Genomic DNA, 26,563 nt, shown 5'->3' with positions numbered 1-26,563 from the left:
CGCTGGTTGTTACGCTGCCCCACAAGCGGTCATTCAACTTAATGGGGTGTGCTCCAAACCCTTTGACATCCAACATGGGACCCGACAAAGGTGCCCACTCTCCCCATTACTTTTTGCTCTTTACATTGAGCCTTTCGTACAAAGGGTCAGGGATAACCCAGCGAGCACCGGAGTCAAATTCGGAGGGGAAGCACAGACCATAAGCCTCTAAGCGGACGATATCCTCGTGGCAGTAGAGGACCCTACCCAATCGATCCCGGCGTTCCTAACGGAAATGGAGAAGTTTGGGAAAGTCTCGGGTTTAAGATGAACGTCGGGAAGTCTGTGGTGCTCCCATTGGGGCGCAACGTCCGTGCGTCTAGCAAACTGCCACAAAGCCTCGGGGGGGCTTACCTCCAGCATGTCGGTGCCCTATCTGGGCATATCACTGACACCTAGCACTGTGCAGACGGTGGAACAGAACTACTCAGATCTCCTTAATCAACTTCTAGGCGACCTAGCAAAATGGCGCCACCACTCACTATCGTGGTTGGGGCGTGTAGCGGCGATAAAAATGTCTTTGCTGCCGGGGGTCCTGTATTTATTTCAGACATTGCCGGTCACACCCCCAGTGGACCTGCTTAACAAACTTCAAGATGCCATCCGTCAGTTTGTCTGGGCTGGGAAACGACCGCGGCTACGTAGGGATCTCATCGGACTCGCCCCGGCGAATGGAGGCCTGGGTGTTCCAGACCTACAGAGGTATTTCCAGGCAACACAACTCAGATATCTCCTGAAATGGCACCGCCCAGAATCTGAAAGAGATGGCTATTCCAAGACCGTGCAATGGCCCAAATGCCTCTGTGGTGGGTCCCGTTCTTGAGATGTCAGGACCGCCCCACGTACATGAAAAAATCTCCTATCACACGCACTATTTTGCAGGTGTTGGACAAGGTGGCGGTCTCTAGGGGCCTCACTACTTATCCATCACCGATGACACCTTTGTTTGATAACCCAGCTTTCGAGCCAGGCACGGTCCGTGGCTCCTTCGCCCATTGGAGGTCCTCAGACTGCAGGTCAGCTGGTCACTTGTTTGACCTGGAAGGATTTATGCCGCTACAAACCCTGCAGGAGGCCTACGCGCTCTCGTGGATTCCGCGCTTTCAATACGAATAGGGACGTGTATCCGCAGGTCAGTAGGCACCACACGCCTTTTGAAAAATGGCTCCACACCAAGAAGATTGATAAGCAAGCGATAACCGATCTGTACAAAATGCTATGCCCGCCGCTTCCACGTCGCGATCTGCGGGTCAAAAAAGGTGGGAGCGGGAATTAGGTCGCTCCCTCACCAACAAGGAGTGGCAAGATATATACTATAGGGCCCACCACACCGCTAGGAATGTGGCTAGTAAGGAATCGGCAGTCAAGATAGCCTACTATTGGCACCTGACGCTGGCGCGGCTTCACCAAAGTAACCCCTGCCGCGATCCTCAGTGCTGGAGGGACTGCGGACAAGTAGGCACTCTAACCCACATACTTTGGGACTGCGCAGAGGTGCAGGAATTCTGGGAGCAGGTACTTAGGGAGGTAGATAAATACTTTGATACAGAAATTCCACGCTTCCCGGCTTACACATTGCTGGGTCTACCCAACAAAATCACCTTCCCTCTTAAATCACTCAGAGGTAAACAATTAGGGCTGGCAATGGGGGCGGCGACGCAGCACATCCTCTCACTTTGGGGCACCACAAGGAAACCCACACACACAGGGTGGCTTCACAGGCTCTGGTACACGATGGGCATGGAAAGGATACAGGCCTCCCTCACCCAAATGCAAGACACATTCCTGGATACCTGGCAGCCCCTGGTGGATCTCTTATCCGATGAATTTAATGAGCTCACATGCCCAAAATACCTCAAGGTTCTCCGGCTTGCTGCCGAATTTCAAAGACCATCTACTTCAACCACCTAGAGCTTTTAGATTTGAGAGCTGTTGCAATGACCATCAGTATAGTGGCCACACCGGAGGGGGTGGGACCCGGGGTGGGGGGTGGGGAGGGGTCGGGGGGGACTGTTCAGCTTGGATTGTTCAAGGCTTTGCTGCTCTGCACCGCGCCCACGCCCACTTACATGGACACATCTCCCACTCCTTTCTGTGAGATGATCATCCGAGGGGTAGGGGGGGCGGGGTTCTGAGATGGGGTTTGTTCCCCGAGAATCACACTGCCAGCCATGTTTTCTGTTTTATTTCTTGAAATGCAATAAAAATTATTTAAACCTAAAAAAAAAAAAAAAAAAAAAGAGGTAGAGTTGAACGTACATGCACAACAGAAAAGGTATATACGTCAGGAAATTAATCATTGTAAGTACAAAGAGGTATTGGAGTACAAGAAAACGTGGTGTCGCGAAAAGTTGTGTGGACATAGGCAGAGTTGGAATAACTGGATAGATATATGAAAAAAGAACAGTGCAATCAGTACAGCAGCAACTGGGCATGCAAGAAGATGGACTCCTACAACACATGATGGCTGAATAGTAAGAATATACCCGTTGTAGTAAACTAGGTACTTTCAGTCCAAGCTCCCTTTCTGATTGCAAGCTTTGAGGACAAGTCCATATGGTGGACAGACACCCGAGGACAAGTCCATATGGTGGACAGACACCAGAGGACAAGTCCATATGGTGGACAGACACCAGAGGACAAGTCCATATGGTGGACAGACACCAGAGGACAAGTCCATATGGTGGACAGACACCAGAGGACAAGTCCATATGGTGGACAGACACCCGAGGACATGTCCATAGGGTGGACAGACACCCGAGGACATGTCCATATGGTGGACAGACACCAGAGGACAAGTACATATGGTGGACAGACACCCGGCGGTCCTCTCATGTTCAGCGACCTTCTAAGTATACTAAGGTGCCTCATCTCCATGTACCTCAACAATGATTGAGCGTAGACCTGGGCCAAAGCAGCCAAGGTTGATGGGTTGTCATGACTAGGATGTGTTTAGGAAGAGGCGTGCAGAATCAACAGGTATGTGACCTATTCTTACTCTCGCACCCAGACCCCTCCAATTCCAACATAATAGAAGAAAACAAGGTAGGAAAAAAGCAGCACCATCAAGCATAGAAACCGTGAAACACATTTCGATGGACTCTGTCCCAAATAGGTCTCAGCTCTGGATCTGCTGTCACGAGTATTGTTTGCTATTAAGGCTGTGAAGACTCCCAGGTGGCTGTTATGTAGAGTACACCAATGAGCACACACAACTGGAAAAGGAGCATTGCTCCCTTGGACGACAAAGAGCAATGTTTGCATCCTTTTTGCAATGAGCAATGGTGTCTTGAAAGCTTGTCTGGCAAAGGCATCCTCGGTCGGTGAGAAACTGCCTAATTGATTTTCCGGAGTCTGGTATTGGATCCAAATCAAAAATATACTGTTTGCTTATGCTCAGTTTGTAAAACGTCACTTCTATGTAAGACCAATGGGTCCTGGGGCAGGGGCTGGAGAAGTAGTTCTACTTGTGAAAAAGGATGAAGTACTTAAAAAATGGACATTGGTGAGTTCTAACAGATTACAAAACATGGTATGAGGCTTTGCCGCCCAGTCATTTCAGCCACGTTTCAGCGAGAAACAACAGTCTTGCAACTAATCAGCCTAATGTCACTTTGCAGAAGAGATTGGCACACACAGTGACCTTCATGGTGCACGGCACACATCCGCAACACACAGTTGATACCTTCTTCTGCAGAAGTTATAGCTCAATAACTTCTATGATACTTATGCTCACCAAAGCGCGAATGAAACCATGACAGGGGAATGCTAATGGGCAGCAACAAAAGCCAGCAGTGAAGGTCCTTGGCTGTCTAATGACTGCTTAGGTGTTAGCCACATCAGGTACGAACATGCAGCATTCGGAGGAGTCAAGCCATAAACTTCAGAGAGTGGTTCTGCATGTGCCCAGCTAACAAGGTGCCCAGTCAGCAGAGGGCAAGGGGTCTACTCCAAAGGAAAAGCTTGCACAGTGATTATAGGAAGTGATTAGCAAACATCCTGTAAGGACAAGCAGGGCATATGACTAAAGCAAGATGCTCCAACGAGCCCACTATGTTTTACTTTTTTTCCTAATCTGTGCTTTCATCCAAGTGATTTTTCTTCTGGAAAGGTATCTTTTAGATTGTAATTTGTCAACGGGTCATGGGGCGATTTTAGGAGATCTGTGATTCTTCACTACAGTAGATGGGATTGCAGATATATGGGTCTCTAGTGAATGGAGTAGGATGGGTTTAAGGAGTAGGCTGTGCAGAAATGTTAGTACAATAGAAGAGGCAGAATTGTTAGGTGGTGCTGTTCTGGAGTGACTTTGCTTTAGGCATTTGTTAGGACAGCAATCCAGGACACAAGTAGGAGTGAGAAAAACAGTTATCAGGGCTGTTTGTTTATACTCGGCTCACTACAGAGATGTACAGCACATGCAATTGTTGGAACAGCTACTGCTGAATTACTGAAATGGATGTTGTATTTGCTTCCACTGTGTTGATTGCCAGTGGTATTAGAGATGTGATGCAGAAGAGGTGTATTAACATCTGCAATAGTGAAGCTGTTATTTACTCATCTCATATTTGTCTTTTGCTCGGGGGTAATAAGTCTTTTAGCAACGTTTTACACTTCTGTAAACATGGTAGCAAGTTGTCTTGCCACAAGACATGCAAAGGTCTTGGGTTCTAAGCTGGAGTGCGCAAAGGACCTTGGTGATTATTCTAAGAGAGATTTTGTGGCTAGTCATGGTACAAAGTAAGATTTAAAACAAAGGCGCAGCCTACTCAGTCAACCCATCAGGACTCACCAACTGCTGCTGTAGGAAATGAAGTCTAAGCAGGATGAACAAAGTCCTCCTCCTGGCCTCTGTCCGCAAAAATCTGCTGAAACCTGCAGTTTCAGGGGGGGAGTACAGATGTCGAGGACAATGGATACATGCTTCAAAAAGACCTGCCTCCTCTTATCCTTGAAGCAGTGTTATCAAGGAGCTGCAGAGCTATAGCTGACCTACTAGCTACAAACAATGCAAATACAGCTCTGACAGATCAAACATCAAAAAATACATATGATGTTCTACCATTGATGGAATTAGACCCACATAGGTCTAGTATCACCTTTGTCTCAGCTTTGTTGTCAATCAACAAGAGTGGACTCTTGAAAGCGTGGACAAACTCTCCTTACAGTCTTGCCCTCAATAATATATAGCTTAGGAAACAACCTAGGAGGTGTCAGTGTCTCCCACGGAGCAGATAACTGAGATGGCTGGGCCCAAATGCTGTGGCCTGGAGTAAAGAAAAATGATACGATGATGTGCTGTGGAGAAACTAGCAAGAAACCCGCAGAGGTGGAACAGCAGGTGTGGTCGGAGCAAACACGTACCTGGGGTGGAACATGACACTGCAGGAGACCTGGCCAATGTTTGAAGCCAGACAGGAGTCTGACAACACTGAGGGCCCTTCAGAAGTGTAAATGTGTTGAGAACATACAAGACAGATGCAGTACATGAAACAGCTAAATGAGGAGAGCAGAGGTGTGCAGAACAAAAACAGCCAGCAACTGTTAATGGGGAGAAGAAAATGAAAACACATCTGGCTTGGCTGAACAGCAGCTGTACCCACCTCTCCAGAATGGTTCTCATTGATTTTGTGATTTAGGGTCAGCTGATTAAAATCAATTCCAGCATGTTTGTTGAGCGTGCCATTTCCTGAAAAAAAAAATTCCAGAATGGAGTTAAATTATATTTTCTCTCTTGTTAAAGCAGAATTATTTGAAGGGTTCAAGGAATTGCCCGAGCGGTACAACAAACACCTTCTTCATTGCCAAATGTTGTTGGAAAACAGAAAAAAGGATGAGTTTGTGAACAGAACAGCACAAAGTGGTCTTCTTTTAGAATTGATTTTACAGCTCAGCCACCAAGTACTCAAAAACAAACATTTTTTCTACTCCTGCCCAAATGTTCCCCAGTCATATTTTTAAAGCTGTGACTATGTTTAAGGCAACATTTCCTCAGGTGAAGTCTAAACTAGGGTGGGCGGCCTTTCAGTAACTAATGGAAAAGCGGAATGTAGCAAGTAAGAATAGACATCGGTTCATCATAACATTTTGCCTGCTAATGAGTAACGTAGCTAAGAAATGTGTACAATCCATCTTCCTATGGTAAAGTGTCCCTTCAATGTCATACATTACAGCTTTGTTAACATCCAAAGTATGCAACACCCTTTGGGGTGGTCTTATAGGATACTGGAAGACAGGTGGCAACCATAGTTTGGTTGACAGGAAATTTAGATGTCACCTTGGAGATAAATTTGTGATTTAGCATCAAAGCCCTTGTCTTATGTAGCTACAGCTAAGGCTGTTCGACTGTCAAAGCCTCAACTGCACTGATCCTTCATGAAGTGACTGATATTGGAAAACGTGTTCCATGTTTCATGCTTTAAATCTGCTTCATGCGTAAGTTCAACTGGACTTCATCAGGCACCCTAGATTTCAGCTCAGAGTTGGTGTTTTGTGTGGACGGTACAATCTGTTCCTTCTAGAACAGTCTTAATTATTAGTATTTTAAAAAGCAGCATATCATTAAACAACACTTGAGTAAGTCACAAGAACTGAGATTCATAACTTAGGGTACTGCCTAGTAAACACATCCAATGACAACATCCAAACCCAAGATGGCCACCTGGCAGGAGCTCCCGTGAAGAGCTCCTGGTGCTGGGGATTCCTTTCTGGGCTTTATCCCTGTTTAGCACATACCAGCTCGCCGGAACTTGTAGCAGAAAAGTAACTGGAGCATGTAACAGGATTGGCAAGTAACTGGATTGCCCGAGGGGTCCTCTCATGGAGGTCGGAGCCTGAAACTGCGGGAACCGGCTGAGCCGCCTCTGGATTCAAGCCCTCGCTTCAACAACGGACAACACCCACTGAGACAGAGTCTGACCTGAAGGAGGCCAGACCTGCTGAGCCGGCACTCGGACTGCGGAGCCATCGCAACCTGCCACTGGACCCGTGCCTCCAGACACCCCATCGCGGCGCAGCTGAAGCCCCGGGGAGCCTGCTGAGTCGGCTCGGCGGATGGTCCCGCGCTAGCACCGCCACAGCAGAGGACTCCAGACACCACGGCTGAGGTTTCATCAGACACTCTCTTCGCGGAGTAGCGGAAGCAACAGATCACCCCAGCAGCACCGGGACCAAAGTGGATCGAGCACCGGACCCATCCCCCCCTCTCGAAATTGGCAGATGCTGGCCGCTACGGGGGAACAACGGACAACACGCGCAGCAGGGGAGCACCGCGGGACGAACACCGGACCCCGCCTCCACTTACGAGTTGAAGCAACGGACCCCCCCCCACCCAGAAGCCGCCGGTCGCACACCGGGACGAGGACATCACCCCCCTCCCCTCTCCCGCCCGCCCCGCAGTAAAGGAACCCCAGCGGACTGGAGGGCTGAGAGGAGCAGAGGACGCCGGCGTGGAAATAGGTTGCAGACACTGGGGGAGCACATTAGCGTGCAGCGGACACAGTCTTTGACTACAAAAGAAGGTATTTATGTGCATTTTCCTGGTTCTCAACTGTATTGTACTTGTACTTGTACAAAATGGCGGGGGTCGGAAAAACAAGAATCTAAGGCTATAAATCACCTACTGTGCCCACGAGATTCTCGTGAGAAACGAAACTGATCTCACTGCTCACAAGCATGAAAATAAAAAGAGGACTAATGTCTGATCTCACTGCTCACAAAGCATGAAAATAAATAGAGGACTAATGTCTCTTCTCCCCCTATGTGGTGGCCATTTTGATACAGTCTCCCCCTCGGACCACCATCTTGGCTAATCATTCTTTTGCACCATATGTACTAAGAACTGGACTCCTCAGGCTATCTCTAATCGTATTTGGCACTTTCTCCGTAACTGGTACACATGACACCTTTCCTTCACCTGTGATACAACGATCGCTACCTCATATCTAGCTTGGAACTGGGCTTGCTCAAACGGAACCTGGAACCTCTCCACCTTGCTCACAAGCAATAACAACAAAAAAGGACTAGCGTCTCCAGACCCCCTACCTGGCGGCCATTTTAGACTGACCTCTCTCTTCACTCAGCGGCCATCATGGACTAGTCATTGCCTTTTACTGCAGGCTCTAATTTTATTTTATCTTATTGTATTATTACTGGCTTCCTACACTGTATGCATTGCTATCACATTGCTATCGTATATTCTAGTGTTATATTGTTATTGCTGCAATTTGTATGCACATTTATGGGATTTAGTAACTCATTAGTAGTTTAGCCCTATTCTAGCCTGTATTTTATATGCGGCAAGCTGCACATATCTCACCTCTATCCCCATCATTCACTGTCCGCTACCGCATTTATTTATTTATTGGTTTTTCATTGTAAGCTACGTCACGATATTGCACTGATTATTACTACCTCATTCAATTCGCTCTGTCAGGCAAGCTGCGCCCAGCCACTTTCTAAGCCTAGACTACACTGCTGCTACCTTGTACATTCTGATCGGTGACCAGCTGCACTACACGTGAAGCGGTTGCTCCTGCCCACCTCCTACAAGCGCCTCTGTGGTATCGTTCGTGCTGCCTATCCTCTGGCTTTTATTCACTATTTGGCATTCCCAGTCCTTATTTAGCACCCAGCTCCCTGCGTAGCGCTCTGCATTTGCGTAGCTATTTGGTGTCATTTATTTCCTACGAGCATTGCGCTGCTGACTGCCGATTACCATTTCTGGGCTTAAGTATTGCATTTGATGACATATGTGCTTAGCGCTGCTGCTGTAATCCTCGCTTGTGATTATTTGTTTGTTGCTTGACCTCCCATAGCGTCCTGTTGTTGTATTTGTGCCCTCCATTTTGTTGTGCCTGCAGACCGTCCCTCCCCCTTCGCTAACGCCTCCCAGCTACCCCTCCCACCCACGAAGCACTAGGACCAACTCGGCTGAAGAGCCCCTGTGACCAGCTGCACTACACGTGAAGCGGTTGCTCCTGCCCACCTCCTACAAGCGCCTCTGTGGTATCGTTCGTGCTGCCTATCCTCTGGCTTTTATTCACTATTTGGCATTCCCAGTCCTTATTTAGCACCCAGCTCCCTGCGTAGCGCTCCGCATTTGCGTAGCTATTTGGTGTCATTTATTTCCTACGAGCATTGCGCTGCTGACTGCCGATTACCATTTCTGGGCTTAAGTATTGCATTTGATGACATATGTGCTTAGCGCTGCTGCTGTAATCCTCGCTTGTGATTATTTGTTTGTTGCTTGACCTCCCATAGCGTCCTGTTGTTGTATTTGTGCCCTCCATTTTGTTGTGCCTGCAGACCGTCCCTCCCCCTTCGCTAACGCCTCCCAGCTACCCCTCCCACGCTCCGCCCCCTCCACTTTCCATTTATGACAGATGTCCCAACGCGCAGCGTGTACGCGCAGCGACCGCGCCCAACCCGCGCCGAAGGTGCGCCAAAGGTAAGCCCGTGTACGCCCGTCCGCGCCTGGACCGCGCCCAGCGCCAGACCCCCAGGCCCTCGCACTGCCCAGCCCTCCCGCATTACCTACGATGCCCCCACCCTCTTAGCCCTTAACACCGGCCGCTCCCCCAACTGCGTCCAAGCCGCTCCTGGACACACCCATGGACCTTTCTCATGCTGCTACTGCAAATTCATCTGCACCGTCAACAACTCCGCTTCCATCACCCCACAGACTCCCGACCCCAACAACCTACAATGCATCTTGTTCAACACCCGTTCGGTCCACAGGCACACCATTGACCTATGGAATCTACTAGACACCATCTCTCCGGACGTCGCCTTCCTAACAGAAACATGGATGAACGCCTCTTCCGCCCCAGACATCACCATTGCCATCCCAAAAGATTACAAGATCATACGCAAGGACCGTACCGGCCACACAGGAGGAGGAATCGCTATCGTCCACAAAAAATCCATCCACATCTCAACCAGCTCTGACGTCAATCTCGCCAACTCTGAACACCTTCACTTCCAGATTCACACCGACCCCAAAACCACACTCAGAGGCACCCTCCTTTACAGACCCCCAGGACCTCGCGCACAATTTAGTGAAGACATCACGGATTTCATCACTCCACACGCCCTCCCTTCCAAAGATTACATCCTTCTGGGAGACCTCAATTTTCACCTTGAAAAGAACAACAACCGCAACACCACTACCCTTTTGGACAACCTCTCCAACCTCGGACTCAAACAACTGGTCACTTCCCCCACCCACATCGCAGGTCACACACTCGACCCTATCTTCACCTCCAGCAATCATGTCTCCTTTAGCCACACTACGGCTCTCCTCTGGACTGACCACAGCTGCGTCCACTTTACCTACAACAAGCCCAAACCCAACAACCACTCCCAACCCACTCTGCAAAGAAACTGGAACAAAATCACCATCGACCAGATCTCCTCATCGCTTCTTCAAAAGCCCCCCGCCCAATCCTCAAACCCCGACCAAGCCGCCACCAACCTCACCCTATGGCTATCCAACAGCGCCGACATCCTAGCACCACTGAAAAAACGACAAATCAAACTTGGCAACAAGAAAGCCTCCTGGTTCAACGATGATCTTAAGAAATCCAAGAAACTCTGTCGCTCCCTGGAGAAAGCCTGGAAAAAAGACCCAACCACCAGCACCAAGGAAGCCTTCAAAAACGCCACTCGCACACACCACCAACTGATCCGAAAAGCCAAGCAAACCGCCTTCAAAGACCGACTAGATAGCAACGCCCACAACAGCAAGGAACTGTTCAACATCGTCAAGGAATTCACCAATCCCTCGGCCAACTCCAACGACATCACCCCCTCTCAAGCCCTCTGCGACTCCCTAGCCTCATTCTTCCACAACAAAATTGCAGACATCCACAACAGCTTCGACAACCAACCCGAAGACCATTCCACCCAACCATCCGCTGGACCTTCACCACCTTCGAACACCCTTAATGACTGGAACCCAATCTCCACTGAGGACACTATCCACCTGATGAACTCCATCCACTCAGGATCCCCCACAGACCCATGCCCTCACCACATCTTCAACAAAGCAGACTCCATCATAGCACCGCACCTCAGAGACGTCATCAACTGCTCCCTCAACTCCGCCACCTTCCCGGAAAGCAGGAAACACGCAGAACTCAGCGCCCTTCTGAAAAAACCCACAGCGGACCCCACCGAACTCAAGAACTACCGTCCCATCTCGCTCCTTCCATTCCCGGCCAAAGTCATCGAGAAAGCCGTCAACAACCAGCTCGCCGCCTTCCTCGAAGCCAACAACTCCCTCGACTCCTCACAGTCCGGCTTCCGAGCCAAACACAGCACTGAAACCGCCCTCATCGCAGCAACAGATGACATTCGAACCCTACTGGACAATGGAGACACAGTCGCCCTCATCCTCCTCGACCTCTCCGCAGCCTTCGACACAGTCTGCCACAACACCCTTCTACAGCGCCTCAGAAACATCGGAATCCAAGGAAAAGCACTAGAATGGATCACCTCGTTCCTCACCGGAAGAACCCAGAGAGTCCGCCTTCCACCATTCAAGTCAGAGGCCACTGAAGTCATCTGCGGCGTCCCACAAGGATCTTCACTCAGCCCCACCCTTTTCAACGTATACATGAGCCCCCTCGCAACCATCGCACGCCAACACAACCTCAACATCATCTCCTACGCGGACGACACTCAACTGATCCTATCACTCACCAATGACCCTCACACCGCCAAAACTAACCTACACGAAGGAATGAAAGAAGTTGCCGAATGGATGAAACATAGCCGTCTGAAACTGAACTCTGATAAAACAGAAGTACTTATCTTAGGTACCTCCCCCTCTGCATGGGACGATTCTTGGTGGCCAGAAGCCCTTGGAAAAGCACCCATCCCGACAGACCACGCACGGAACCTGGGCGTCATCCTTGATTCCTCACTTTCGATGTACAAACAAGTCAACGCCGTCTCTTCATCCTGCTTCAACATTCTTCGCATGCTCAAAAAAACATTTCGTTGGATCCCCACCGAAACTAGGAAAACGGTCACCCACGCCCTGGTCACGAGCCGACTGGACTACGGAAACACCCTCTACGCCGGCACTACCGCTAAACTCCAGAAAAAACTCCAACGAATCCAAAACGCCTCAGCCAGGCTCATTTTAGACATCCCGCGTAAAGAACATATCTCTGGTCACCTGAAAAACCTCCACTGGCTACCCGTCAATAAGAGGATCACCTTCCGTCTCCTAACCCACGCACACAAAGCACTCTACGAAATCGGACCAGAATGCCTCAACACACGATTGTCCTTCTACTCCCCCTCCCGCCAGCTACGATCATCCAACCAAGCCCTTGCCACTGTACCCCGCATCAACAAATCCACCATGGGAGGTAGATCCTTCTCCTACCTGGCAGCTAAAACCTGGAACTCCCTTCCCACTCACCTTCGCCTTACTCAGAATCACCTAGCATTCAGAAAGCAACTTAAAACGTGGATATTTGACAAGTAATTCCCCTCCCCTCCTCAAGCGCCTTGAGACCCTCTGGGTATGTAGAGCGCTATATAAATTATTTGACTTGACTTGACTTGATATGTAACTTGGCTTCCACCTAATAGGCCTTACCTCGCATAGTTGGTTACACGGTGTAAGCTGACTGCTACCTCGTATATAGGATACATTTGGTAAGATGCACCTACGCACTGGCTGTTCGGGGATCACACTGACTTCTACCTCTTATATCTTTGCTCACTCACTAGTGTCTTCCTTGGCCCTGTAACTAGCGGCTGACAGTTTGTACTATCGCCCTAGTTCATACACCTAACACCACAGCCTCTCTAAAATGGAGCTCAACGGCAAGCACACTTTTAGAATTAACTACCCCTCCACCCCTCTCTCCAAAAATGCCACTAAACGTTTTAAACACAACTTCTTGAGGTCGCACCCTGAAACACCCTTTGCTGACACCTACTTCTCATCGGGCAATGGAGCCCTGAATACTGATATCATCTTCCACACCTCACGCAGAGCCCAATGGAGAAAAACTTTCCTATCTCTACTCACAGTCTCCACCACCAGGAAAACAACCCATGGCTTAATTCTCACCATCACACCTTCCCACCTCTTCCCTGGCAGGTCTACCATTACTATCTACAATAACGGGATTGTCCTAATCCAATCCACGGACAGGAACCTGGAACTACTAGACAACCTGTTCCCCAAGTTCAAAGAGCACCTCTCCAAGCTGCGGACCCACACCCAGAACTCCGCCAGCACTATCTCCCCTGACCTCGCAGCCACCACCTGCTACACCTCCATCCCCAGCACCCCAGTAAATGGCCCACCTGCTGTTAACGCCCGCCACTCCCCAAGGACAGTCACAAATATCTCCACCGCACATACTAGCAGCCCCTCTAACATGACCCTTCTTATCCCCACCCATACCCCCTCCATCCCTCTCCCCCCGGACAGAACATCCCCCACCCACAACACACCACCATCTGAACAAGCCACCGCCCAAAGTTTATCCACCCCCCCTCCCATCCCCCCCCTCGACAGACACCTCTCCCTCCCCATCTCCCTCTCCACTCCCACCCACGAGTCTCTCACACCTGACACAACTCCCACCCACAACACGCCTACATCTGCACACACCATCACTCGGAGTTTATCCACCCATCCACCCCATCCCCCCCACGGCAGACACCTCTCCCTTCCCTGCTCCCTCCCCACTCCCACTCACAACGCCATCCCCCTCCCAACACAAGATACAGAACATACCTCCTCCCTTACCCTAGCACCCCCTCTCTCCCACCTCCTATTCTCAGCCCTCACTACCCTCCTGTCTCCCCCACTGTCTTCAACCTTCACTCACTCTTCTACTCACCAGCACCGTCTCCCACTGAAGTCACTACCTATGCTTCCCACCCACCGCCTGCCTCACCTTCATCACTCACACCCCTCGCCCACAAACCCGTCCACACCTTGAATACCGTCCCACTCATTAGCACCGCGGAACCCCTCAGCAACCCTCCTGACCTGACTTTATCCACCCTCCAACAAGTCAAAGAGGAAATTTTACAAATCAAAAAAGACGTCCACGCAATCAAAGACCTTCTCTCCTCACAGCCCAGTCTACCTCCCACCATCCCACTACCCTACAAACGACGCACCCTCCCTACATACACTCGCCCCCGACGACACCAGCAATGGTCTACTATCCCCGTTCGCAATAATTCCCACCGCCCCCGTCGTGTTCTCAGCCCCTTGTCGGACCACGACCTTTGCTCTCTCCTACGCTCTTATGGCCCAGGTCCGGTAAAAGACTTTTCCAATTCACACATCCCCATACCCACAATTCCTACAAACCCTCTGAGGCTCCCAAAACTCAACAACAGAGGCTCCGTCCCTAACAACCTCAGGAAAGTTCCCCTCACACTAGAAAGCTCGACCACCCTTCTCTCTCCCAAACTCAAATGCATCCTACTAAACTGCAGATCGGCCCAGAGACATTCCTCCGACATCGCGGATCTCGTCTCAAATAGGGAGCTGGACCTAGCCATTCTAACGGAAACGTGGCTCACTGAAGCCTCTACCCCGATTATGGACATACTAGTCCCCCCCAATTATCACATCATTAGGCTGGACAGGTCTCCTGGCAAGACGGGTGGGGGAATTGCATGCATTTTTAAGAGCAACCTCTCCGTTACTCAAGTCACCTCCCCCTCCCTTTCCTCCTGTGAACTCCTCTGCCTAGACATCACCAGTGAGGGCAAACAAGTCTGTACTTTACATCTCATCTATCACCCGCCTGGTGACAATCTCATATTCACCCAACAAGTCATGGACCTGATCACTTCCAATGCCGGTCGGCAGACCACTCAAGTCTACCTGGGTGACTTCAATCTCCACTGGAACGATCAGAAAGACACCGTGGTGAATAGTCTCAAAACTTTCCTCAATGCGCTTGACCTCACCCAATTATGCGATAAACCAACACACGACAAAGGCGCGATACTCGATCTCATCATTGCCAAAGAGAACGCTATTCAACTGGAGGCGATTCTACCCTGCGATTGGTCAGATCACCACATTATCACCTTCTTTATCAACGAAAAAGTTAAACCTAACCCTACTCAACCAATCAAATCCAAAACATGGAAAAGGGATTTGAAGAATCTTAACCCCTCCACCCTACCTCCCCACATCGGCAACCTCCTCCTTCCCCCTTCAGGTGCCTCAGATGTTCAATCACTGACTGACCACTACCTTGACTCTATGAATACAATAGTCAATGAAGTCGCCCCTCTGCAACTGAAGAGAGTCTCCACCAAAATTTCTAACCCCTGGTATGATGACAGACTCAATGACGAAAGGCGTAATATGCGAATGGCAGAGCGCACCTGGAGATCGGACCCTTCAGCACTGCATCTCAAAAAGCTTAAGAACAAGAGAAATGCCTACTTTAGGAAAATAAAGCGCACAAAGTCGGACTTCTTCAGCCGCCAGTTGGACCAAGCGAAGAATAGGCCAAGAAAGCTGTTCGAGCTAATCAAGACCCAAACAAAGGCACAACCCACACAATCAAACAGCACAACAAATGACACCCCACACTGTGAAGCCTTCTCTGCTTTCTTTAAACATAAGACTGACAACATAAGAAATGACCTCATCATGGATGTAAACCGATACCCCAACCACACCAGAATGGCAGACACTCAACCTAAAAACAAGGCATCCTGGCAGTACTTCGATACCTATTCGGAAGAAGCAATACACAAACTGCTCTGCACCTTGAAGCCCTCTAATCACCTCACAGACCCTCTACCTGCTAATGCTGTAAAAGACTTTATCCCCTTGCTCCTCCCTCTCTGGACCAAGATCATCAACAGCTCTTTGGAACAAGGACACATTCCAGACTCCCTTAAGGTGGGGCAAGTCACGCCTATACTCAAGAAACCTACAGCTGATCCGTCTGACCTAAACAACTATCGGCCCATCACCAATATCCCCACCCTGGCCAAACTGCTGGAGAAATGTGTCCAACTCCAACTAACAAAACACATTGATCAATTTGACCTCCTCAACCCTCATCAATCAGGCTTCAGAGCGAAACATAGCACGGAAACAGCTATGACACACATAATTGATGACGCCCTCCAAATTCTGGATCGCAATGAGTCCTGCCTCCTCATCCTTCTTGACCTCTCGTCAGCATTTGACACGGTCAAACATGAGAACTTGCTGGAGCTGCTAAGTACTAGAATGGGGCTATCGGGAACTGTTCTCAAATGGTTTTCGTCCTTCCTTCACAACCGGTCTCAGAGGTTCAAGATCGACAATGTGCTATCTACACCTGTGCCTGCAGATCTAGGGGTTCCACAAGGATCCACCCTCTCCCCTACACTGTTCAACCTCGTTATGGAACCGCTCGCCACCTTGCTTCAAGCATCCAATGTTCAATTCCATATGTACGCTGATGACACACAACTCTACCTAAAGTTACAATCCCCGGAAGATATCAAACATCTGAATTCCACGCTTATTAACACCCAATCTTGGCTGGCCGATAATCACCTCAAACTAAATGCTCTGAAAACTGAGTTCCTACTCATCTCACCCCCGGCGAAAATCTCCACCACCCAAACCTGGCTCAACAACCTAACAGCACTCAATGTCCAACCTACCATCGTGGACTCGGCGAAATCCCTAGGCATCACACTCGACGCCAAGCTCGACATGCAGCAGCACGTCAGCAAAGCCACAAAGCAGCTAATTTCCAAATTAACACGCTGAGGAAAATTAAACCCTTCCTCCCGGCCAAAGACTTCCAAACTGCTGTACAAGCTTTAGTCATCCCTCGAATAGACTACGGAATTGCGACCCTCAGCGGTCTCCCACTATCTACAACAGCACCCTTAAGAGCCTCCCTGAACGCTGCCGCAAGACTCATTACTGGCTCTAGAAAGCATTCGCACATATCCCCAGACTTAAAGTCTCTAAAATGGCTGCCTTTTGAAGCCAGAATACAGCTAAAAATTGCAACTATGACACACGCGGCTGTGCACCACAAGGCACCCAACTACCTCGCTCAAAAGCTGTCTATATCAGGAGGTTCGAGATCCAATAGGAGTACAAAAAATCTACTCCTGAAACCTCGTAGATTCCGGAAAGTGAAAACTTACAAACGCTCCTTCTCAGGAATGGCACCCAGGATCTGGAATGCGCTCCCTCCTGAAACCAGGCTGATCTCCTCCACTGCACTCTTCAAGAAAGAGGTGAAAACCATCCTTCTGGCCAAGATCTCCTGATCGTTACAGATGTTGGTTCAGAGACTCTGCATTGCTTTGTACCACTGCTCACCCTATCCCCTGGCACTATACTCTACTTGTTGGGGGCACTACTACGCTACTCTCTTACTACTGACCAAGATATGATACACGTTGGTTTACTGATCCACCTGTACACCGTTGTAGTGGGATCAATGACTTGTGCTGTTCTATATTACTTCCTTACCTGATTGTATATGGATTGGTTTTATGTATGTTTTTATTATCCATGTTATTACCATGTTATTGACTATTATACTGTTCCCATTATCTCTGTTTACTCCTACTGCCCCTTCCCTGTCTTTGTGAAGCGCTCTGATATCTGTAAGGATCCTGTTCGCGCTATATAAAACTTTGAATAAATAAATAAATAACACTTGAGTAAGTCACAAGAACTGAGATTCATAACTTAGGGTACTGCCTAGTAAACACATCCAATGCTGAATTTGGTCTCCTACAAATGTGTGCGTTTTCCACCTTGCCTCATAACACCTACGAGTTGTTGGCCTGCAGACCTCTTTTAAAACAACCGTACAGTTTTGTGGTCATTTAGAATGTCCAATTTGTAAGACATCGGGAGCTATGCCACATGACAGACCTTTGGGTTTCAGGTGAGATGGGTCACTCCCTCTTCCATCCCCACCCAGAGGAGAATCGCTGGTAAATTCCACATCATTGGGTGAGACATGCTTATGTGTGACCTGTTCCACCTGAAGAGTAAAAATATTGGTGGAAAAGCAGAAGGAAATATTCTATATCCATTAAGAGACCGTTCGTTGCTCCAAGAATGGGTTTCCTGGTATCTGGATCCGAAGACACAGCATTTTGCTTCTTCCCTTGACACAAATAAGTCTACGTTGGGTATGCCTGACTTGTAAAAATGCCTATTCCAACAGTTATCATCACCAGGAGTAACATCTATTTGGGTGGCAAATGACAAGAATTCTCCATGCTCAATGCAAACCTCAATTGATATATCAGTGATTGATCCAGAGTTCAGGCTCAAAGAGGTAGAAAGCTACCTGCACGTTACTGTTTGCATACCGATGTAACTTGTGAGTACACATTTTAGCACATATTACAAGGGATTACTTAATTCTGATGTGACTGGCAACAGCCGTTACCAGTCTCTACGGAATTGGAAGTCCTTTTTTTAAATTTCTTTTTTACTTTCAACAGTCGGCGATAAGGAATTATTGGGTGAATCACACCCATAATTACAGCTTTCCCCAGTAATTCCTCATTTCTTGGTGGCCCCCCAGCTTCCACCGCATACTGGGGTAGATTTCCCCCACCTCGGCTCCTGGTAACTCCAGGGATGGAGACAATTTGCCCCATTTCCCGAGCCACTTGTAAAGAGGGCGTTTGCATGCCCTGGTCTTGGTGCAGGCGTGACTGCCCATAATGACCTGGTCTTGGTGCAGGCGTGACTGCCCATCATGCCCTGGTCTGTCTTGGTGCAGGCGTGACTGCCCATCATGCCCTGGACTGTCTTGGTGCAGGCGTGACTGCCCATCATGCCCTGGTCTTGGTGCAGTCGTGACTGCCCATCATGCCCTGGTCTTGGTGCAGGCGTGACTGCCCATCATGCCCTGGTCTTGGTGCAGGCGTGACTGCCCATCATGCCCTGGTCTTGGTGCAGGCGTGACTGCCCATCATGCCCTGGTCTTGGTGCAGGCGTGACTGCCCATCATGCGCTGGTCTTGGTGCAGGCGTGACTGCCCATCATGCCCTGGTCTTGGTGCCGGCGTGACTGCCCATCATGCCCTGGTCTGTCTATGTGCAGGCGTGACTGCCCATCATGCCCTGGTCTTGGTGCAGGCGTGACTGCCCATCATGACCTGGTCTTGGTGCAGGCGTGACTGCCCATCATGACCTGGTCTTGGTGCAGGCGTGACTGCCCATCATGATCTGGTCTGTCTTGGTGCAGGCGTGACTGCCCATCATGATCTGGTCTGTCTTGGTGCAGGCGTGACTGTCCATCATGACCTGGTCTTGGTGCAGGCGTGACTGCCCATCATGACCTGGTCTGTCTTGGTGCAGGCGTGACTGCCCATCATGACCTGGTCTGTCTTGGTGCAGGTGTGACTGCCCATCATGCCCTGGTCTGTCTTGGTGCAGGCGTGACTGCCCATCATGCCCTGGTCTTGGTGCAGGCGTGACTGCCCATCATGACCTGGTCTTGGTGCAGGCGTGACTGCCCATCATGACCTGGTCTGTCTTGGTGCAGGTGTGACTGCCCATCATGACCTGGTCTGTCTTGGTGCAGGCGTGACTGCCCATCATGCCCTGGTCTTGGTGCAGGCGTGACTGCCCATCATGCCCTGGTCTTGGTGCAGGCGTGACTGCCCGTCATGCCCTGGTCTGTCTATGTGCAGGCGTGACTGCCCGTCATGCCCTGGTCTTGGTGCAGGCGTGACTGCCCGTCATGCCCTGGTCTGTCTATGTGCAGGCGTGACTGCCCATCATGCCCTGGTCTTGGTGCAGGCGTGACTGCCCATCATGCCCTGGTCTTGGTGCAGGCGTGACTGCCCATCATGCCCTGGTCTGTCTATGTGCAGGCGTGACTGCCCATCATGCCCTGGTCTTGGTGCAGGCGTGACTGCCCATCATGCCCTGGTCTTGGTGCAGGCGTGACTGCCCATCATGCCCTGGTCTTGGTGCCGGCGTGACTGCCCATCATGCCCTGGTCTGTCTATGTGCAGGCGTGACTGCCCATCATGCCCTGGTCTTGGTGCAGGCGTGACTGCCCATCATGACCTGGTCTTGGTGCAGGCGTGACTGCCCGTCATGACCTGGTCTTGGTGCAGGCGTGACTGCCCATCATGACCTGGTCTGTCTTGGTGCAGGCGTGACTGTCCATCATGACCTGGTCTGTCTTGGTGCAGGCGTGACTGCTCATCATGCCCTGGTCTGTCTTGGTGCAGGCGTGACTGCTCATCATGCCCTGGTCTGTCTTGGTGCAGGCGTGACTGCCCATCATGACCTGGTCTTGGTGCAGGCGTGACTGCCCATCATGACCTGGTCTGTCTTGGTGCAGGCGTGACTGCCCATCATGACCTGGTCTTGGTGCAGGCGTGACTGCCCATCATGCCCTGGTCTTGGTGCAGGCGTGACTGCCCATCATGCCCTGGTCTTGGTGCAGGCGTGACTGCCCATCATGACCTGGTCTGTCTTGGTGCAGGCGTGACTGTCCATCATGACCTGGTCTTGGTGCAGGCGTGACTGCCCATCATGACCTGGTCTGTCTTGGTGCAGGCGTGACTGCTCATCATGCCCTGGTCTGTCTTGGTGCAGGCGTGACTGCCCATCATGCCCTGGTCTTGGTGCAGGCGTGACTGCCCATCATGACCTGGTCTTGGTGCAGGCGTGACTGCCCATCATGACCTGGTCTGTCTTGGTGCAGGCGTGACTGCCCATCATGACCTGGTCTGTCTTGGTGCAGGCGTGACTGCCCATCATGCCCTGGTCTTGGTGCAGGCGTGACTGCCCATCATGCCCTGGTCTTGGTGCAGGCGTGACTGCCCATCATGCCCTGGTCTTGGTGCAGGCGTGACTGCCCATCATGCCCTGGTCTTGGTGCAGGCGTGACTGCCCATCATGACCTGGTCTGTCTTGGTGCAGGCGTGACTGCCCATCATGCCCTGGTCTTGGTGCAGGCGTGACTGCTCATCATGCCCTGGGCTAGGTGCAGGCGTGACTGCCCATCATGACCTGGTCTTGGTGCAGGCGTGACTGCCCATCATGACCTGGTCTTGGTGCAGGCGTGACTGCCCATCATGCCCTGGTCTTGGTGCAGGCGTGACTGCTCATCATGCCCTGGGCTAGGTGCAGGCGTGACTGCCCATCATGACCTGGTCTTGGTGCAGGCGTGACTGCCCATCATGACCTGGTCTTGGTGCAGGCGTGACTGCCCATCATGCCCTGGTCTTGGTGCAGGCGTGACTGCTCATCATGCCCTGGTCTTGGTGCAGGCGTGACTGCTCATCATGCCCTGGTCTTGGTGCAGGCGTGACTGCCCATCATGACCTGGTCTTGGTGCAGGCGTGACTGCCCATCATGCCCTGGTCTTGGTGCAGGCGTGACTGCTCATCATGCCCTGGTCTTGGTGCAGGCGTGACTGCTCATCATGCCCTGGTCTTGGTGCAGGCGTGACTGCCCATCATGACCTGGTCTTGGTGCAGGCGTGACTGCTCATCATGCCCTGGGCTAGGTGCAGGCGTGACTGCCCATCATGACCTGGTCTTGGTGCAGGCGTGACTGTCCATCATGACCTGGTCTTGGTGCAGGCGTGACTGCCCATCATGACCTGGTCTGTCTTGGTGCAGGCGTGACTGCTCATCATGCCCTGGTCTGTCTTGGTGCAGGCGTGACTGCCCATCATGACCTGGTCTTGGTGCAGGCGTGACTGCCCATCATGACCTGGTCTGTCTATGTGCAGGCGTGACTGCCCATCATGCCCTGGTCTTGGTGCAGGCGTGACTGCCCATCATGCCCTGGTCTTGGTGCAGGCGTGACTGCCCATCATGCCCTGGTCTTGGTGCCGGCGTGACTGCCCATCATGCCCTGGTCTGTCTATGTGCAGGCGTGACTGCCCATCATGCCCTGGTCTTGGTGCAGGCGTGACTGCCCATCATGCCCTGGTCTTGGTGCCGGCGTGACTGCCCATCATGCCCTGGTCTGTCTATGTGCAGGCGTGACTGCCCATCATGACCTGGTCTTGGTGCAGGCGTGACTGCCCATCATGCCCTGGTCTGTCTTGGTGCAGGCGTGACTGCCCATCATGACCTGGTCTTGGTGCAGGCGTGACTGCCCATCATGCCCTGGTCTGTCTATGTGCAGGCGTGACTGCCCGTCATGCCCTGGTCTGTCTATGTGCAGGCGTGACTGCCCGTCATGCCCTGGTCTTGGTGCAGGCGTGACTGCCCGTCATGCCCTGGTCTGTCTATGTGCAGGCGTGACTGCCCATCATGCCCTGGTCTTGGTGCAGGCGTGACTGCCCATCATGCCCTGGTCTTGGTGCAGGCGTGACTGCCCATCATGCCCTGGTCTGTCTATGTGCAGGCGTGACTGCCCATCATGCCCTGGTCTTGGTGCAGGCGTGACTGCCCATCATGCCCTGGTCTTGGTGCAGGCGTGACTGCCCATCATGCCCTGGTCTTGGTGCCGGCGTGACTGCCCATCATGCCCTGGTCTGTCTATGTGCAGGCGTGACTGCCCATCATGCCCTGGTCTTGGTGCAGGCGTGACTGCCCATCATGACCTGGTCTTGGTGCAGGCGTGACTGCCCGTCATGACCTGGTCTTGGTGCAGGCGTGACTGCCCATCATGACCTGGTCTGTCTTGGTGCAGGCGTGACTGTCCATCATGACCTGGTCTGTCTTGGTGCAGGCGTGACTGCTCATCATGCCCTGGTCTGTCTTGGTGCAGGCGTGACTGCTCATCATGCCCTGGTCTGTCTTGGTGCAGGCGTGACTGCCCATCATGACCTGGTCTTGGTGCAGGCGTGACTGCCCATCATGACCTGGTCTGTCTTGGTGCAGGCGTGACTGCCCATCATGACCTGGTCTTGGTGCAGGCGTGACTGCCCATCATGCCCTGGTCTTGGTGCAGGCGTGACTGCCCATCATGCCCTGGTCTTGGTGCAGGCGTGACTGCCCATCATGACCTGGTCTGTCTTGGTGCAGGCGTGACTGTCCATCATGACCTGGTCTTGGTGCAGGCGTGACTGCCCATCATGACCTGGTCTGTCTTGGTGCAGGCGTGACTGCTCATCATGCCCTGGTCTGTCTTGGTGCAGGCGTGACTGCCCATCATGCCCTGGTCTTGGTGCAGGCGTGACTGCCCATCATGACCTGGTCTTGGTGCAGGCGTGACTGCCCATCATGACCTGGTCTGTCTTGGTGCAGGCGTGACTGCCCATCATGACCTGGTCTGTCTTGGTGCAGGCGTGACTGCCCATCATGCCCTGGTCTTGGTGCAGGCGTGACTGCCCATCATGCCCTGGTCTTGGTGCAGGCGTGACTGCCCATCATGCCCTGGTCTTGGTGCAGGCGTGACTGCCCATCATGCCCTGGTCTTGGTGCAGGCGTGACTGCCCGTCATGCCCTGGTCTGTCTATGTGCAGGCGTGACTGCCCATCATGCCCTGGTCTTGGTGCAGGCGTGACTGCCCATCATGCCCTGGTCTTGGTGCAGGCGTGACTGCCCATCATGCCCTGGTCTTGGTGCAGGCGTGACTGCCCATCATGCCCTGGTCTTGGTGCAGGCGTGACTGCCCATCATGCCCTGGTCTTGGTGCAGGCGTGACTGCCCATCATGCCCTGGTCTTGGTGCCGGCGTGACTGCCCATCATGCCCTGGTCTGTCTATGTGCAGGCGTGACTGCCCATCATGCCCTGGTCTTGGTGCAGGCGTGACTGCCCATCATGCCCTGGTCTTGGTGCCGGCGTGACTGCCCATCATGCCCTGGTCTGTCTATGTGCAGGCGTGACTGCCCATCATGACCTGGTCTTGGTGCAGGCGTGACTGCCCATCATGCCCTGGTCTGTCTTGGTGCAGGCGTGACTGCCCATCATGACCTGGTCTTGGTGCAGGCGTGACTGCCCATCATGCCCTGGTCTGTCTATGTGCAGGCGTGACTGCCCATCATGCCCTGGTCTTGGTGCAGGCGTGACTGCCCATCATGACCTGGTCTTGGTGCAGGCGTGACTGCCCATCATGACCTGGTCTGTCTTGGTGCAGGCGTGACTGTCCATCATGACCTGGTCTTGGTGCAGGCGTGACTGCCCATCATGACCTGGTCTGTCTTGGTGCAGGCGTGACTGCTCATCATGCCCTGGTCTGTCTTGGTGCAGGCGTGACTGCCCATCATGACCTGGTCTTGGTGCAGGCGTGACTGCCCATCATGACCTGGTCTGTCTTGGTGCAGGCGTGACTGCCCATCATGACCTGGTCTTGGTGCAGGCGTGACTGCCCATCATGCCCTGGTCTTGGTGCAGGCGTGACTGCCCATCATGACCTGGTCTTGGTGCAGGCGTGACTGCCCATCATGACCTGGTCTGTCTTGGTGCAGGCGTGACTGCCCATCATGCCCTGGTCTGTCTTGGTGCAGGCGTGACTGCCCATCATGACCTGGTCTTGGTGCAGGCATGACTGCCCATCATGACCTGGTCTGTCTTGGTGCAGGCGTGACTGCCCATCATGACCTGGTCTTGGTGCAGGCGTGACTGCCCATCATGCCCTGGTCTTGGTGCAGGCGTGACTGCCCATCATGCCCTGGTCTTGGTGCAGGCGTGACTGCCCATCATGCCCTGGTCTTGGTGCAGGCGTGACTGCTCATCATGCCCTGGGCTAGGTGCAGGCGTGACTGCCCATCATGACCTGGTCTTGGTGCAGGCGTGACTGCCCATCATGACCTGGTCTTGGTGCAGGCGTGACTGCCCATCATGCCCTGGTCTTGGTGCAGGCGTGACTGCTCATCATGCCCTGGGCTAGGTGCAGGCGTGACTGCCCATCATGACCTGGTCTTGGTGCAGGCGTGACTGCCCATCATGACCTGGTCTTGGTGCAGGCGTGACTGCCCATCATGCCCTGGTCTGTCTTGGTGCAGGCGTGACTGCCCATCATGACCTGGTCTTGGTGCAGGCGTGACTGCCCATCATGCCCTGGTCTGTCTATGTGCAGGCGTGACTGCCCATCATGCCCTGGTCTTGGTGCAGGCGTGACTGCCCATCATGACCTGGTCTTGGTGCAGGCGTGACTGCCCATCATGACCTGGTCTGTCTTGGTGCAGGCGTGACTGTCCATCATGCCCTGGTCTTGGTGCAGGCGTGACTGCTCATCATGCCCTGGTCTTGGTGCAGGCGTGACTGCTCATCATGCCCTGGTCTTGGTGCAGGCGTGACTGCCCATCATGACCTGGTCTTGGTGCAGGCGTGACTGCCCATCATGACCTGGTCTTGGTGCAGGCGTGACTGCCCATCATGACCTGGTCTGTCTTGGTGCAGGCGTGACTGCCCATCATGCCCTGGTCTGTCTTGGTGCAGGCGTGACTGCCCATCATGACCTGGTCTTGGTGCAGGCATGACTGCCCATCATGACCTGGTCTGTCTTGGTGCAGGCGTGACTGCCCATCATGACCTGGTCTTGGTGCAGGCGTGACTGCCCATCATGCCCTGGTCTTGGTGCAGGCGTGACTGCCCATCATGCCCTGGTCTTGGTGCAGGCGTGACTGCCCATCATGCCCTGGTCTTGGTGCAGGCGTGACTGCTCATCATGCCCTGGGCTAGGTGCAGGCGTGACTGCCCATCATGACCTGGTCTTGGTGCAGGCGTGACTGCCCATCATGACCTGGTCTTGGTGCAGGCGTGACTGCCCATCATGCCCTGGTCTTGGTGCAGGCGTGACTGCTCATCATGCCCTGGGCTAGGTGCAGGCGTGACTGCCCATCATGACCTGGTCTTGGTGCAGGCGTGACTGCCCATCATGACCTGGTCTTGGTGCAGGCGTGACTGCCCATCATGCCCTGGTCTTGGTGCAGGCGTGACTGCTCATCATGCCCTGGTCTTGGTGCAGGCGTGACTGCTCATCATGCCCTGGTCTTGGTGCAGGCGTGACTGCCCATCATGACCTGGTCTTGGTGCAGGCGTGACTGCCCATCATGCCCTGGTCTTGGTGCAGGCGTGACTGCTCATCATGCCCTGGTCTTGGTGCAGGCGTGACTGCTCATCATGCCCTGGTCTTGGTGCAGGCGTGACTGCCCATCATGACCTGGTCTTGGTGCAGGCGTGACTGCTCATCATGCCCTGGGCTAGGTGCAGGCGTGACTGCCCATCATGACCTGGTCTTGGTGCAGGCGTGACTGCCCATCATGCCCTGGTCTTGGTGCAGGCGTGACTGCTCATCATGCCCTGGTCTTGGTGCAGGCGTGACTGCTCATCATGCCCTGGGCTAGGTGCAGGCGTGACTGCCCATCATGACCTGGTCTTGGTGCAGGCGTGACTGCCCATCATGCCCTGGTCTTGGTGCAGGCGTGACTGCTCATCATGCCCTGGTCTTGGTGCAGGCGTGACTGCTCATCATGCCCTGGTCTTGGTGCAGGCGTGACTGCCCATCATGACCTGGTCTTGGTGCAGGCGTGACTGCCCATCATGCCCTGGTCTTGGTGCAGGCGTGACTGCTCATCATGCCCTGGTCTTGGTGCAGGCG

General features: G+C 52.5%; 1 protein-coding gene across 2 annotated transcripts in view; it reads right to left on the bottom strand.

Moving 5' to 3' along the window:
- Positions 1-26,563, bottom strand: part of ILK (integrin linked kinase) — a 283,194-nt gene that overhangs the window by 49,604 nt on the left and 207,027 nt on the right. For both annotated transcript variants that reach the window (XM_078658746.1, XM_078658747.1), the window contains exon 7: positions 5,643-5,728. In XM_078658746.1, the coding sequence (XP_078514872.1) occupies positions 5,643-5,728 (86 nt within the window). The remainder of the gene's footprint in view (positions 1-5,642; positions 5,729-26,563) is intronic.

The sequence above is a fragment of the Lissotriton helveticus genome, chromosome 8 (assembly GCF_964261635.1).
Source record: "Lissotriton helveticus chromosome 8, aLisHel1.1, whole genome shotgun sequence".
NCBI lineage: Eukaryota > Metazoa > Chordata > Amphibia > Caudata > Salamandridae > Lissotriton > Lissotriton helveticus.
The sequence above is the reverse complement of the archived record's forward strand: the minus strand, read 5'-3'. Positions and strand labels throughout refer to the sequence as shown.